The 16,755-nt window shown below is 39.7% G+C and overlaps 1 protein-coding gene across 1 annotated transcript; it reads left to right on the forward strand.

Annotated features, from left to right (window-relative positions):
* Positions 1-1,357: 1,357 nt before the first annotated feature.
* PSMC3 (proteasome 26S subunit, ATPase 3) lies at positions 1,358-13,425 on the forward strand. Its single transcript, XM_081325550.1, has 12 exons — positions 1,358-1,632; positions 1,816-1,896; positions 3,754-3,879; positions 4,706-4,810; positions 5,566-5,628; positions 6,376-6,513; positions 6,679-6,822; positions 7,532-7,680; positions 12,063-12,159; positions 12,438-12,583; positions 12,987-13,068; positions 13,199-13,425. Exons 1-12 carry the CDS (start codon positions 1,606-1,608, stop codon positions 13,307-13,309), a joined length of 1,269 nt encoding a protein of 422 aa, XP_081181676.1. The 5' UTR covers positions 1,358-1,605; the 3' UTR covers positions 13,310-13,425.
* The last annotated feature ends 3,330 nt before the right edge of the window (positions 13,426-16,755 follow it).

Consider the following 16,755-nt stretch of genomic DNA (forward strand, 5'->3'; position numbering starts at 1 on the left):
CAACGGTGTCCGTCAGTAGCCACAGCCTGCTGGCCCCTCGACAAGTGCACTCTGGGGCTCCACAGCCCGTCGCCAGCAGTTCAAAGAAGCCGCCTCCAAGGTGGATGGTCGGCCAACAGTTGAGGAGGTGATGCAGTGGGTCTTGCTTGGGAAAAGGAGAGCATGCGAGGCCAGGAGGGACGGGATGGGGGGGGGAAACCAGCCGTGCCGGGATGCATTCAGCACGTGGGACCTCGGTGAATTAGGCGGCTGGTTGAAGAGGGACAGTTGCCACCTCCGGGGCATGGCGCAGGTGCCCAGAGGGCTCTGAGTGCCGCCTCTGGCACCTGTGCCATAGGTTCGCCATCACTGTCTTATAATAACCATAATTAGGATGGAGAAATTCTACTTACCATAGCACCATCTTCTGGTCTACTGGGAGCATTAGATTTTTAATGATTTTTTTAAAAAAACTATTGTATCTAACTTCTGCAGCATCAAAATGCCTTTGCATTTTAAAATTAAAAATGTTATAGTTTGATTTTTATTTTTTCTGTAGTAAGATTGATCTAGCTCAGGGGTAGGCAACCTCGGCTCTTTTATGACTCATGGACTTCAACTCCCAGAATTCCTGAGCTGACTCAGGAATTCTGGGAGTTGAAGTCCATGAGTCATAAAAGAGCCGAGGTTGCCTACCCCTGAGCTAGCTCATAGAAGGGGAGAATGGCCTTTTTACAGCCTTCACACTATAAGACCAAGCGATTCCATTAGATGGGTGATTTTATTTTTACCTTTACATTGGCAGTAAAGCATTGCAGGTTATCAGCCTTCTCTCCCCACCCGCCACCTCCCACACACTTTCTGGAATTAAGGGACGAGACGCTGCCTGGAGATAAATGGTGGTAAAAGAAACCAAGGCACTATCGCAAGGAGGAAAAGTTGATTTTTACAAAACATTTCTTGCCTTTGAACACATACTCAAACAGCTATCCAGGCCTAAGATACAAGCACCTGTAAGAACGCCAAATTAAATTGAGGGTATTCTTAGTCTAAATCAGTGCTTTTTCCAACTTGGTAACTTTTAAGATGCGGGAACTTCAACTCCCAGAATTCCCCAGTCAGCATGCGAGAATTGTTTGTGAAATAAAAAGGGTTTGAAAACTTGAAAACCATGGGTGAAATTTCAGAACAACACTGAACGCGTCCGAGGTCCGCTCACACAGGTAATGTTTTCTTCCAGAAACCCGAGAAAATCGGCCTACGTGAAACCACGTGCGACTCTTGTCTATTTTTTTTTATCTCTACTGACTCAAGGCGGGCTTCCGCTCTTGCCCCTGACTAAGATGGCGGCGAGATCACCACCGCGGAACTGAGAAGATGCCATCACTCAGCAAATTTGGACGCGACCACGTGATCAGGGAACCGCAAACTTGGTAGATTCGACAAGTCGCTCAAGCTAACTAATCAATTGAAAGGGCGCCGGAGACCAACGTGGTGGCGGCACTATCCGAAAAGTTTTAGTTTTCACGGCAAGAGAACAGGACCCTGGGCGCTCTTTTTGTTCCACCGTGTGGTATCTGCTACCCGGAATTCAAACGTCAGGCCTTCTCCTGAGGAGGAAAAAAAATGGCGTCGGTGTGGGACGAGGCGGAGGTAAGTAAAGCCGGGGACGGGATTGTGGCCGAGAGGGAGAGGCCGGTGGGCAATAGTCGTGAGAGCAGTTGCCTTGTAGTCGGGGCTTGCAGAAATTCCCTCAGGAACCGGCGTGGCTGGGAAGGTCCGTGGTGGGCAGAGGCTGCATGTTGCCTTTTGCCATGACTGGCTGTTTCTTTCTAGGATGGCATCGGGGAAGAGGTGTTGAAGATGTCCACGGAAGAGATCGTCCAGCGTACCCGCCTGCTGGATAGCGAGATCAAGGTAGGTTTAGCCGGGGGTTCCCGCCTTGTGGGGGGGCTGGACTTAAAAAGTTTCTCTTCTTTCTAGAACAGGGGTCTTCAAACTTGGCCCTTTTATGACTTGTGGACTTCAATTCCCAGAATTCCTCAGCCAGCTTGTCTGGCTGAGGAATTCTGGGAGTTGAAGTCCACAAGTCATAAAAGGGCCAAGTTTGAAGACCCCTGTTCTAGAATGCCTACAAATGGTATGGGTGCTTTTTTGTTCTATATAGCCTCAACCTTGTTTACTCTTTCCGCTATGTATTCAAAATGGACAGTGATTAGCATTTATATGTATGTACTTATGTGTATGGGGTACGTAGGTGTATATGTGTGTGTACAGCAGGTGTATATGTGTGTTGTGTATGGGTAGATATATACTTTTTGAGAGCAGGCAACAGAATTTCATTTTTTAATGTTGGCCAGTGTGCTCATAGTAAAAAATGACAATAAAGGTTATCTTTGCGATTCGGGGCGTCTTGAGTATTTCATGTTTTTTTTCCTCCAGCACCAAAAGCTACACTTAGCAGGCCTTTCTTTTGATCTGCTTTTGTAGACAGTGAAAAGCAAATGTTTTTAAAAACGGGCTGACACCAAATTGCTCCCAACACCTTTTTAAAAGCAACTAGCTGAGGCTCCTTTGACTCCAGCAGCGCTGTCTGGGAATCAATGCTTTCTGAGGAATTCTGGGAGTTGAAGTCCATCCAAGTTGCTAAGGTTGAGAAACTCTGCTCCAGGGCAAAACCACCTGTGAGAAGGCTGTTCTGTAACCTTGGTGCTGATTCTTAAGCAGACTTATTGGAGAGAAAGAATGCCTTGATTATAGCTTGATCAAGGGCAGATTTGGGCTTTTAAACAACAAGGTTGCAGAGAGGTAAGCAATAGCGTGCAGTCCTGGTGAGACAGCAAAAGATTCAGTCTTGTAAATGTTAGAAACTGCAACTAGGAGATGCCCGACCCTTCTGGAGGTAGCCAAGTGACATGGAGGCAGTTTGAAGACTTCTCTCTCTAGCTTACCTTTGGTGTGGCCCCTGTTACAATTTTGACAAGTCAGTACTACCAGAGCTCTTTGTGAGGCCACACCATGTTCTCTAGAAATCATTGTTAGGATTATGGCGGGCCTGCAGAACTCACAGAGGAGAAAGTACCACATTGATAACAGATAATTAACCAGCTCTGCAAAGAAATACCTGGTGTGCCAATCAGCTGTTAGATGACTAGTGGGGTGGCAGCAGTGCTGGAACTGGTGGTGGCAGTGTGGCTTGAATGCGCTTGGCAGATTTATTACTGCCAAGATTTTCTTGGGGCATATTTATTACTTTTTTTAAAAAAATGTTGGTGGGCTGCATTTGTGCAGGCCAGGATTATGGGTTGCATATCTCTGATGTAATCTGTTTCTACCATTTAAAAGTCAACCTTTCTAAATTTGTTCACTGAGATAACAGATACAGAGCTTAACTTGGCTCATGGAAAGTTGCCCGTTCTGGTATATTCCCACAAGCTGTGTCTCCTATCTTTATACAACATTACACCTGTGTTGTGGTATGAAATAAAGTGGCCTTTATTTCCCTTATTATCACATGAATGCGTGATAGCCAGATACTGCTCCTTGTTCAGTTTTCACAGGGGCTTGCTACACCACATTTTTAAAATAATTGTTGATTTGGTGTTTTTTTCAAGAAAATAAATTCTACAAAACCATTTACCTCTATTAAAGCCAAGTAATTTTGCTATTTCATGTTTTCATTCAGTTCCTAGTCTTTCCCCCATTTTCATTATCTCTTTCCAGATTTGCAGGGAATTAATATTTTTTTAAAAAATAATTGTTCTGAATTTTCAGATCATGAAGAGTGAAGTTCTAAGAGTAACTCATGAGCTACAGGCAATGAAAGACAAGATTAAAGAAAACAGTGAAAAGATCAAAGTGAATAAAACTCTGCCATACCTTGTATCCAATGTCATAGAGGTATGTTTCTTATTGTAAAATATATAGCCTATAGCATCTATAAATATTGTAATTTTGTTGTGAGTGAATTCCTTGAAGAAAAGAATTGGAAATGGGTTAGGCAAAAATGAGATTATTATAACTTGGTCCTGCTTAAAAAGAAGTCACTTTTTAATAATCTGACTTGATATTCTTTCTTTGTATAATTTCTCAGCTGCAATCCAAAACATTTGTAAAAGAGAATAATGAGTCTTATTTCAGAGTAAGCATGTATACATCAATGATTACAATCAAATCAGGAATCCTGTTTTTCAAAAAAGAACTCAGGAAAATTTTGGAAGAAATGATTTTTGAAATGTTTTATGGGATGACAGGTTACAGATACAAGAGTCAAATTAATTTCTATTTTGCTAACCTAGCTATTTTCTGAGAAAGGTGCATATTTTTAGTACAGTTAGGTTGTTATAGGTGAAGTTGATTCCATAAACATTTGCCTTTCAGGAAGAAACAGGATCACTGCCATAATTTGCTTGTTAGGCTAAAATAAATGATCTGCCTGATTGCACCAACTAGGATTTATAACAATAAATAGATGATTTTATTACTTTATATTTTATTTTACTTATTTCTGTGAGGACCCTGCTTTCCTCAATAAAAGAAAACTTACTTTTTGAGAGGTGGGTCTATAACATTTTGTAGACCTTGTATAGAAGAACCTCTGCACTAGTTCTGACTAAATATCTAATGCCTTTATCCACTGCTGGGAATGATAGGAATACATATTGTGATAGCATTGTATGCTTGACCAATGTAACTATGTTTACATCTGATCTGTTTGCATGTTTAGCTGCTGGATGTTGATCCCAATGACCAGGAAGAAGATGGAGCAAATATTGACCTTGATTCACAAAGGAAGGGCAAGTGTGCTGTCATCAAAACCTCTACTCGACAGGTGAAAACAACATAATAAAGTGCTTTTAATTATATAAATTTATGGTGTTGCCTTATATTAATAAAATTCAGCTCAGTATTGACCATTCCACTGGCAGGGGCTCTCAGCGATGTGTGATGCTTGACATTCTTCTCACTAATGAGACCTAGAATTGAATATAATTTCTTGAACATGGAAAAAAACAGTTGAGTTATACTCCTATATGGTCTGATTTGGTAAATCTCATGATAATCAAAATTAATCATCTCCAAATGGATGTCCTCCAGATATGCATCTTTCAGCTTCCAGATTTCTCAGTAATGGCCATGCTTAGGAATTCTAAAGTTGCTCATATATCTAGAAGAAGTCCAGTTTGGAGAAGGTTAGTCTAGCTCATAGTGTGATCTGTTAAGAGCCTCCCCTTTTCATGTTCCCACTCAAGGATGTGTTTAAAATGTATTGAGTTCAGACATTTTTGAGGTTAAAGTTTTAAATTGAAATGTTCTTCTCCTTTGATTTCTGTCATTTTAAGATTATATGTTAGATGCAGAATATATTTTAACTGCTTTGTTCCTCTTTACATAAAAAGGCGAAGTTGAAATAAATACTGTAATTAAGATAAACTATTTTGTTCTTAACAAGCATCTGCAGTTTTAATCCAGGAGATCCTACATCTAAAGTGAAAATTGCTGCTAGTTCACAAAATAAGGTATGTGAACAATTCTGATAAGATTTAGGTCAAGCTGAGAATATTTTTGTTGCCTTTTCTTCAACAGACTTACTTTCTGCCTGTGATTGGCTTAGTTGATGCTGAAAAGTTAAAGCCTGGCGATCTAGTGGTGAGTAGTTACTATGCTGCGTAAGAATGAATAACCAAACATACTTTGTTTTTAAAAACAAAGCAACTTCACTGATAACCCAATGTTTCTATCACTTTCACATTATTTGTAAGCTTGCTTATTCCAGTTAATCCTTATGACTATGCAGTCTTTATTCAATCATTAGTAGGTCTCTTGCAATGTGGTTGGGAAGTATTTTATGCTGATCAACAGTTTCAAGTATGACAGATAATGAATTCAGATTGCAAATGCCTATAGTTCTTTAACAGAAAAATGGCCTAATATTGTTTTAGTAATATATATTTAATAATATTTATTTTCTCTAAGTCTAAATCTTGGTATATTTAATTTCCGCTGTAATTTAAATTACCATTTTGTATTGTACCATCTATTGCTTTTTTCTCATCTCAAAGCTGTTTAGTGCCATGAAATAACAAAAAAGCTTACATCTTCTTTCTCATTTTAATAGAACAAATTGATACAACAGTGCTCATCACATTTAATGTTCTGAAATAATAATGTTAGGGGCAAATTTAATATTTCTTAAGCTACTGAAAATACTGGATTCTGCCCTCTTTTTTCCTCACCTGCTTTTTCATGTTACTATGGAGTGAATCCATTTTGTTTATAATAGTAGTAGATTTCTCTCTTCCACCCTCTCAATAACTGCATGAGTAAGGTGTGAGAAAAATGGGGGAGAGGTAGAATTTTTTTTAAAAAAGCCTTTTTGTGGATTTCTTTTTGCAGGGAGTAAATAAAGACTCCTACCTGATTTTGGAAACCTTGCCCACAGAGTACGATTCAAGGGTGAAAGCCATGGAAGTGGATGAGAGACCTACAGAACAATACAGTGATATCGGAGGGCTAGATAAACAAATCCAGGAGGTAAGGAGATGTTATTAATTCCATTTATTTGGCTTAATATTTGCATAGCTTGGAAAACATTTTAGATGCTTTTGTAATTTTGACCTGTTCCGTAATCAAGATTACTGAGCCAGCGGCAATTCAGCAGTTATGAAGATGATTTCATTTACTTTTTTGTTTTTACAGCTGGTAGAAGCGATAGTTCTGCCCATGAATCATAAAGAGAAATTTGAAAATCTGGGAATCCAGCCTCCTAAAGGGGTGCTCATGTATGGACCTCCAGGAACAGGAAAGACTCTTTTGGCCAGAGCTTGTGCTGCACAGACAAAGGTAAAACTGATGTGCTTGCTGATGGCTTCTCAGGATGTATGTAATGCTTCGGGGGCGGGGCGGGGGGGGGGTTATTACTAAAGACATTGTACTGACAAAGGACCTATTCCCCTAATTTTTAATTTAGTATTCTGTGTCTTTGATAGATTTCTAATAGCTCTGTTGTGGTCTACGAAAATGTATTCTCTGCATGTTTAGTTTTTCTTGGATTTTGTTCTCCAGCACTTTAAAATGGCTATAAAGAAAGGTAACCAAGACAGTAAGGAGCCTAGAAACCAAACTTCAGGAGAAGTAGTTGAGGGAACTGCAGATGATTGCTTGCAGAAAAGAGGAGAGTAATGGGAAACGTGTTAGCAGTCCACAAAAAGCATATGGCCAAAAAAAAATGGAGCTGTTTTCTGTTTTAATTAAGAACAAGACAAGAACCAACCTGAATCTATTAAGATGAATGTATAGTTAGATTTATTGAGCAATGGAAAGATTTGTTTAAAACAATGGTAGACTCCCTCTTGCCATATGTTTTCATTTTGGGACTTGGATGGCTACCTGTGATTTAATGTTTTCCACAGTAAATATGGGGCTGAACTAAATTGCTCTGACATTATAGATTGTAGAAATATGATATTTAATACCATTTCTTTTGTTAACTGGAGTACTACACTACAGCAGAACATAGAGAACATATATCCTATTTCTTGCCTTGTTTTAGGCTACATTCTTGAAATTAGCTGGTCCACAATTGGTGCAGATGTTCATTGGTGACGGAGCCAAGTTGGTCCGAGATGCCTTTGCATTGGCCAAGGAGAAAGCACCTTCTATCATCTTTATCGATGAACTTGATGCCATTGGCACAAAGAGGTAGGAGCTGTATTCTCAATCTACAAGTTTTGAGTTAGAGCCGGCTTTCTTCATATATCCCAACTATGGCAATGGTGTTCCTTTGGAGATTGGTTCTTAATTAGTATCACTCCCAACTCTTCAAGGATATATATTGTATGCATTTTTTTTATCTAACCTACAACTAGCATGTGGTAGGGAACAAAGTTCAGAAGATTACACATGCTATATGCTGGCTACTATAGTAGTAAAACCGGATAATAATTGGGAAGTTTTTTGTTTGCTGTAAAGTCCAGTGTGAAGTGTACCTATTGAATAGCAACCGCTTATGACCAATTATGAGACAGTTCATTCTGTTACTGCCAACTTCATTTTTAATCTGTCAATGTTCTGTAGCTTTGAACATGTTGACAGATGCTTTTAGATTTTTTTCTTGCTTAGCTTCTTCCCCTTCAATTTATATTATGCCCCTGCAATTCTTAGGTTTGCACTCACCTGCTGGCATATTCTCTTGTTTATTTATTAAATTTTTGTGCTGCCTGTGTTTCCTCTAAGGTGACTCTGGGTGGCTTACAAGTTATAAAAGAAGTTGAAAAATAATTAAAATATTAAAACATTTAAACCATACAGATTAAGTTTACAAAAACTATACTAAAACCAGAATTAAGAGATGGACGGGACAGGAATGTGGTTTTGCCGCATCAGCTACCTCCAGTGGTAATCACCCCCCTCATGGGCCCTTGTTGTTAGCTGCGAAGTCGTGTCCGACCCATCGTGACCCCATGGACAATGTTCCTCCAGGCCTTCCTGTCCTCTACCATCTTCTGGAGTCCATTTAAGCTCATGCCTACTGCTTCAGTGACTCCATCCAGCCACCTCATTCTCTGTCGTCCCCTTCTTCTGTTGCCCTCAATCTTTCCCAGTATTAGGCTCTTCTCCAGTGAGTCCTTCCTTCTCATTAGTTGGCCAAAGTATTTGAGTTTCAACTTCAGGATCTGGCCTTCTAAAGAGCAGTCAGGGTTGATCTCTAGGACTGACCGGTTTGATCGCCTTGCAGTCCAAGGGACTCGCAGGAGTCTTCTCCAACACCATAGTTCAAAGGCCTCAATTCTTTGGCGCTCAGCCTTTCTTATGGTCCAGCTTTCACAACCATACATTGCAACTGGGAAAACCATAGCCTTGACTATACGCACTTTTGTTGGCAGGGTGATGTCTCTGCTTTTTAGTATGCTGTCCATAGCTTTCCTCCCCAGGAGCAAGCTTCTTTTAATTTCTTGGCTGCAGTCCCTTTCTGTGCAATATTTTGGATTTGATTTCAAAAGGAAACATTTTACTGCAGGAGTCTTCAAACATGGCCCTTTTATGACTTGTGGACTTCAACTCCCAGAATTCCTCAGCCAGCATGAGGAATTTGAAGACCCCGCCTCAAGAGGCTCTTTAGTTCCTCTTCACTTTCTGCCGTTAGAGTGGTGTCATTTGCATATCTTAGGTTGTTGATATTTCTCCCGGCAATCTTAATTCCAACTTTTGATTCATCTAGCCCTGCCTTTCTCATGATGTGCTCTGCATATAAGTTAAATAGGCAGGGCGACAGTATACAGCCTTGCCGGTCTCCTTTCCCAATTTTGAAACAATCAGTGATTCCATGTCCAGTTCTCACTGTTGCTTCTTGACCCGCATATAGGTTTCTCAAGAGACAAATAAGATGGTTTGGTACTCCCATCTCTTTAAGAACTTGCCACAGTTTGTTGTGATCCAATCAAAGGCTTTAGCATAGTCAATGAAGCAGAGGTAGATGTTTTTCTGAAACACTCTAACTTTCTCCATGATCCAGCGTATGTTGGCAATTTGATGTCTAGTTCCTCTGCCTCTTCAAAATCCTGCCTGTACTTCTGGAAGTTCTTGATCCACATACTGCTGGAGTCTAGCTTGTAGGATTTTAAGCATAACTTTACTAGCATGTGAAATGAGTGCAATGGTGCGATTGAACATTCTTTGGCACTGCCTTTCTTTGGAATTGGAATGTAAAGTGACCTTTTCCAATCCTGTGGCCACTGTTGAGTTTTCCAAATTTGCTGGCAAATTGAGTGTAGCACTTTTACTGCATTGTCTTTTAAGATTTTGAATAGCTTAGCTGGAATACTGTCACCTCCACTAGCTTTGTTGTTGCTCACATTTCCTAAGGCCCATTTCACTTCACATTCTAAGATGTCTGGCTTGAGGTCAGTGACCACCTCATCATGGTTATCAGGGACGTTAAGCTCGTTCTTGTATAGTTCTTCTGTGTAATTTTTCCACCTCTTCTTAATCTCTTCTGCCTCTGTTAGGTCCCTGCCATTTTGGTCCTTTATCTTGCCCATTTTTACATTAAATGTTCCCTTCATCTCCAATTTTCTTGAAAAGATCTCTGGTCCTCCCTATTCTATTGTTTTCTTCTATTTCTTTGCACTGTTCATTTAAGAAGGCATTCTTATCTCTTCTAGCTATTCTCTGGAATTCTGCATTCAATTGGGCGTATCTTTCTTTTTCTCCCTTGCCTTTCGCTTCCCTCCTTTCCTCAGCTATTTGCAAAGCTTCCTCAGACAGCCATTTTGCTTTCTTGCATTTCTTTTTCTTTGGGATGGTTTTGGTTGCTACCTGTTGTACAATGTTGTGAACCTCCGTCCATAGTTCTTCAGGCACTCTGTCTATCAGATCTAATTCCTTAAATCTATTTGTCACCTCTACTGTGTATTCATCAGGGATATGATTTAGTTCATACCTGAATGGCCTAGTGCAGACATGTCAAACATAAGGCCCGGGGGCCAGATCCGACCCGCGAAGTGTTTTCATGTGGCCCGCGAAGCCATCCTGGAAACAGTAAGGGAATGGCCCCCACTGCCTTGGCCCTGGCCCAGAGACCCTCCTTCTGCCAGAGACCCTCAGATCTGTCCCACTCCTGCCCAGGCCCCCATAGGCACCCTTGATATGAACGATGTAGAGTTGGCCATGCCCACCCAGTAGGCCATGCGCACTCTAGCCACACCCACCAGTAGGCCACGCCCACCCAGTCCATACCCACCTGGCCCCCTGAGGGCAACCACAATGCTGATGCGGCCCTCAATGAAATTGAGTTTGACACCCCTGGCCTAGTGCCTTTCCCTACTTTCTTCAGTTTAAGCCTAAATTTGGCAACGAGAAGCTCATGATCTGAGCCACAGTCAGCTCCTGGTCTTGTTTTTACTGACTGTATAGAGCTTCTCCATCTTTGGCTGCAGAGCACATAGTCAGTCTGATTTCTGTGTTGACCTTCTGGTGATGTCCATGTGTAGAGCCGTCTCTTGGGTTGTTGGAAAAGAGTGTTTGCTATGACCATCGTATTCTCTTGACAAAATTCTATCAGCCTGCGCCCTGCTTCATTTTGTACTCCAAGGCCAAACTTGCTTGTTATTCCGGTTAACTTTTGCGGCCTTTAGATTTCGGTTTGTTCAGAATTGTTAGTCTGGTGAACTGTTTGTCCCTGGGAGCATGTGATTCCTAGAAGCTGCTCTGTAAAGTCTTCCAGCCCATTTCTTGGCATAAATTGAAGAGCTGATAGATATTTTTGAACATTCTTAATATCTGGTTCCAAAGTATTTCAGAAGGCTTAGTTTCCTCCATGCTTCTTAATGTATGTTTTTCTTTTTATTCTGATAATGGCTTAGATTAGGCTACATAAGAGAGGGTCAAATCAATTTTATCTTGATAAGTTCTTTTAGCTTTTTTCTGTCATAATAAAGATGAAGTTAATTTGTCAAAATAAAGTTTGAAGCTACTTTTATCTGCTAGTATCTCTTTAAAATTGATTTTATTGGTTGCTCTTTGCTGCTCTGTTCAAATTTGATGTGGTGTAATGCTCTTGGATGGAAGAGCAAAGGATAGAAACTATGAAGAGTCCCTGCATTTTGCCCACTGTTCTACAGCTGTGGCTCTACACTGAAATCCAGATACATGGCTCCTAGTAATATTTCTTTTCAGGTAGAAGAAGGCAGTATTTGAGATTTTTTTTTCTTATGGTTTTCAATTACGATTCTAAATGTACATTGGCAACAATTTATGTAAAATTAACTGTCAACCGAAGAACAAAGCTCTATGACCTCAGCTGCTTCAGCATAGAAGAATACAGTAGATTAAATCTCTTTCCTCAATTGGTTCATTACTGCTGATATAGAAGGAAACAATATTTACATAATAACATGGTATGCTAAGTGTATGGGCTATGAGAACACGGAATGATTTTTTTGTTGTTGTTGATTATACTTCAAAGCAATGTTTTAATTAAAACTGTACATGTATATCAAAAGGTAGAAAGAAGATTTCTACAGAAAATGTGTAATAAAACAGAAAATGCCTAATAAAAAAGAAAAGTTTGTTTTTCCCACCAGATTTGACAGTGAAAAAGCTGGTGATCGTGAAGTACAGAGGACCATGTTGGAATTGCTTAATCAGCTTGATGGGTTTCAACCCAACACACAAGTCAAGGTAACTATTTGCCCGTTGTTAATATATGAAGCAGTTCTGTGACCAAATAATATTTGTAAACAGTTATTAATGTTAGAAATCAGATCGGTGACCAACCTGAAGTTTTTTAATAGCTTTAAGTCATTATTTTTAATGTGAAATGAAAATAAGTATCGTATCATAGTTGATCTGGGGGATACATGAAAACTATGGACTGCTCGCATCCATTACCATGATTTAATGGTGGTTGTATATAGAATCTGTGTCTGCCCAACCACAAAATGATGTCCTTTATCCAGGTGATTGCTGCAACCAATCGTGTTGATATCCTAGATCCTGCGTTGCTACGCTCAGGACGGCTAGACCGCAAGATTGAATTCCCAATGCCCAATGAAGAGGCCAGAGCCAGGATTATGCAGATCCATTCACGCAAAATGAATGTCAGGTATTAAATAGAAGGGGAATGTAATTTGGATGACGTTGGTGAACTATGAATTATGGAATCATTTTTATTCAGTGTATGCAACAATCAGTTACCTCAGAGTATGGCATTAACTAAAAACTATTACACTTTTTCAAAATTTTAGCTATTTTGTGAAAAGCAAGTTTCTAATCTGTGTGACTGTGAAGGTAGTACTAAAACATTACAGTAGTCAAATACGAGATGTCACAACAAAGGATGAATTTTAGTTTCAGAATTAGGTCAGGTCTTTATTTCTTGTCCTTCCCTATTTCTAGGAAAATGAGAATAAAGTAAGGGCAAAGTGGTATGGGTTATGTTCAACATTAAGTCATATCTTTCCCATTGAGATTTTTTTTTAAAAAAAATGAAATTCTGTTCTCTGCAGTCCTGATGTGAATTATGAAGAGCTGGCGCGATGCACGGATGACTTCAATGGTGCACAGTGCAAGGCTGTGTGTGTGGAAGCGGTAAGTAGGTTTGGCCAGTATTTTTACCCTAACTGCTGACCTATGGAGAATTTGGACAATAAAAGAGTTATAGTTTCTTATGTCAACTATATTGCACTTTTGCTGAATGCTTTTTCCTTCCTTGGATCAGGGAATGATTGCCCTTCGGCACGGAGCAACGGAACTTACCCATGAAGATTACATGGAAGGAATTTTGGAGGTGCAGGCCAAGAAAAAAGCCAATTTGCAATATTATGCCTGATTTTTGCTCCTGAATTGGATATTAAAGCCTTGATACAAAAAGCTCTGTTGTAACTTTTGCAACTGAATTATATGAACTTCTTTCACTTATGAAAAAAATAAAATTAATAATTGTTTCCTCTGACTGAGACTGCTATTATATTTGGCTGGAGATGGAGAACAAATATTGATTGTGCAGGATAGTCGTGTATAGGAAACATCTGTCATTAATCTCTTTAAACACCAACGTGTATACAACCCTGTTGCTTTTGTGCTTGAATTTTTGGTACACTTGCACAATTTATCTTTGGTTGTTAACAATCAGCATTTCAGTTCTTACCTATGTGGATTCTGAAGACACCTATATAAAATTTCAACTAAAGGCAAAATCTAAACTATTTGAAATGAAACTATATTTGTTTTTAACTCTGAGGTAAAACTTAGGTGTTTTTTTAAAAAAAATTAACTTGAAGGTGAGGAGCAACAAGGAGCCAAAGATTTCTGTAGGGATTGGGAATATCTCAATTTATCTTTATCTCTCTCTCTCTCTCTCTCTCTCTCTCTCTCTCTCTCTCTCTCTCTCTCTCTCTCTCTCTCTCTCTCTCTCTCTCTCTCTCACACACACACACACACACACACACACACACACACACAGGATAACAGTGTTTGAAGTTGATACCATCTAGAACACAGGTGTCAAACTCACCACGTCACGTGACATGACATATCGCAACTTTTTTTTGCTTTGACAGAGCTGGGGTTGGCGTGGCCTCCATATGATGCAACCGGCCCGCAGGCCAGCAGTTTGACACCCCTGATCTAGAACAAGAGGTGTATATATTTCTGTCACCACAGACCAACATTTTCTCCTTTGTTACCCCTGTTTGGCTTTGAGAAAACAAATTGATGCCTGAGTATATTCATTGGTAAAGACCAGTGCGGAGAATTAACTGGACTTCTCTGCAGTTTCTTCGACCACATTTAGTACCCTTGTCCAAGGCTCAAACCATGTTTGTAGCTAGTTTCCTGCTTTGAATATGAATACACACATATACATACACTTGACAAATTTTAATGTCATTTGGTTTATTAATTTGGTATATACCCATTGATATCTTTCACTCATCTTTTATTTGTTTGTGTGTTGTTAAAGGGTGTATTCTTCCCCCCCCCCCCCCTCAGTTGCACTAGTTTTCTATTTGGACAAAAGTTTCCTTATTCACTGAAGAAAATTTCTTAACTCTTAATGTTCTCTCTGATGTTATTTGATAACTTATCCTCTTAAATTTGATAGCACTTTCTCAGATTTGATCCACAATATACATTCTAATATGTATTGCATTTTTAAAGTAATATTGTGGCATTTTGGAGACCCTCATCTTCTTGATTTTCCCTTTTTCTTGAACAAATGATCTCATTTTCTTTAGAAAGTTTTTTTAAAATCATTTTTGTTGTAGCTTTGTGGGTGTCCTTTCCTATCAGTTCAGTCACTTTTTGACAGGACCTTAGTACTCCCTAAGTCTCTATAGATTCTCAGTCGTCCAGGTCATGGTTCTCTCAAAGGTACCTTTCAAAAGGCAACTGGACTTGGTTTTTTCCCTTAAAAACAAACTGGAGAAGTAAAACGTTTTCAAGGAAAAAACAATCATTCCTTTTATGGTTAACCCTTAAATTGTCTTTAAGGATATAAAACATGTTTTTGTGAGGTGGAACATCTGTTTTTATAGTAGAAGGGTGATTAGCAATAGCACTTAGACTTATATACCACCTCATTGTGCTTTGTGGCCCTCTCTAAGCGGTGTAGAAAGTCAGCATATTGCCCTCAGCAATCTGGGTCCTCATTTTACTGACCTTGGAAGGATAGAAGCTGAGTCAATCTTGAGCCGGTCAGGATTGAACTGCTGGCAGTTAACAGAGTTAGCCTGCAATATGCATTCTAACCACTGCCACCACAGCTCTCTTAGATCAGGGGTCTTCAAACCTGGCCCTTTTATGACTTGTGGATTTCAACTCCCAGAATTCTTCAGCCAGCATGCCTGGCTGAGGAATTCTGGGAGTTGAAGTCCACAAGTCATAAAAGGGCCAAGTTTGAAGACCCCTATCTTAGATTAAGGTCTTTTTTTATAGGTGCGTGTTGAATTTCATTGCCTATCTGAAAATCACTCCATTAGAAAAAGCATTAATAAGTTCTTAGAGTTAAATTTGTTTGTGGGCCTCTTGCATATAACAAGTCTATAAGTTTATATGAAAATGCTGATTTGTTGGAATATATGCTATCGTTGATAAGCAGGCTGACAATTTCCCACTAAATAGCCTCCCAATGTATTACAGTAAATCATTATCAATTCCTGCTTCCCTCTGTTCATTTGTTAGGTTGGCTACATGTGTAATTGGTAGACAACAGTTTGCTTACCTAGTCAGATAAACTATATAAAATAGTAAGGGGGAGGAAAAGTCAGCAGCTCCTTATTTTACTGCCAAATTGATCCTGATTCCAAATGCCTGTTTACCTTGAGATTTGGTTCCCAGGACTGATACTGGTGCTTCCTTATTCCTGTAGAGGTACTAAATATGATGTAACAGGGTTTCTTTTGCATCTATAACACGCAGAAGAAATCTAAAGCCAGAGAATTTCTCTGCTTTTAACGTAACCAAGCCTTTTAATTTAATGCCTCTTGAAATGTACAACTTCCATTTAAAAATCACACTTGCCATGAATACATTAACTTTAGCACTGAGTAATTAATTACATGCCACTTCAAAATACAATGTAAACAGCCCTTCAACAAAGGGTTCTGTGCAGTCTTTGGGGGAGGCGATAAAGAAGTACAATGAGGAAAGACCAGGGCTTCCCTTCAGCACCATTGTTGATGTTCCTGAGTTAGGCTCAGCTTGTTAATCATCTGTACACTCTGGACCCCTCTTGTGAGTTATGCCTCTTTATGTGTTAAAAGAGAATGACAGATTTTTAGGGTCTGTGCTCCTTTTCCAAAACAAAGTTTCTTCTGTATTCTGGAAGGATTGAAAGTGGACCAGAAATCTCAGGTTGCCTTTTAGAGAAGCTACACGATTTGAAGAGTGGGCGTGTCTCCCTTGCTCACTTGGCCTGTGATTTTTTTTTCCCTTGCAAATGAACATAGGGCTCCTACTGAATCAGCAAAAGATTTGTTGCAAGGGAGCAAAGAACCACATCAGATTTGTGCAACCCTGAACTGGTCGGTTTGGGTGATTACATCATTGCAACTTGCCCCCTTGTGGAAATATTCTTCAAGCATCTGAAATCTAATACGCACTTTACTCCAAAGTACCTAGTGCATAATTGACTTCCAGAACTTACAAGATACAGATAGTGAACAGCCTGGACTGAGAATATTTCCCTCTGAATGTTTAAAGCCTTCATCTAAACCAAGGTTTGCTGCAGGGTAATGGGCCAATTCCAGCATTGGGTCTCTGCGCAAAAGAGAATCA

The sequence above is a fragment of the Vipera berus genome, assembly GCF_964194415.1.
Source record: "Vipera berus genome assembly, chromosome: 1".
In the NCBI taxonomy this organism is placed as follows: domain Eukaryota; kingdom Metazoa; phylum Chordata; class Lepidosauria; order Squamata; family Viperidae; genus Vipera; species Vipera berus.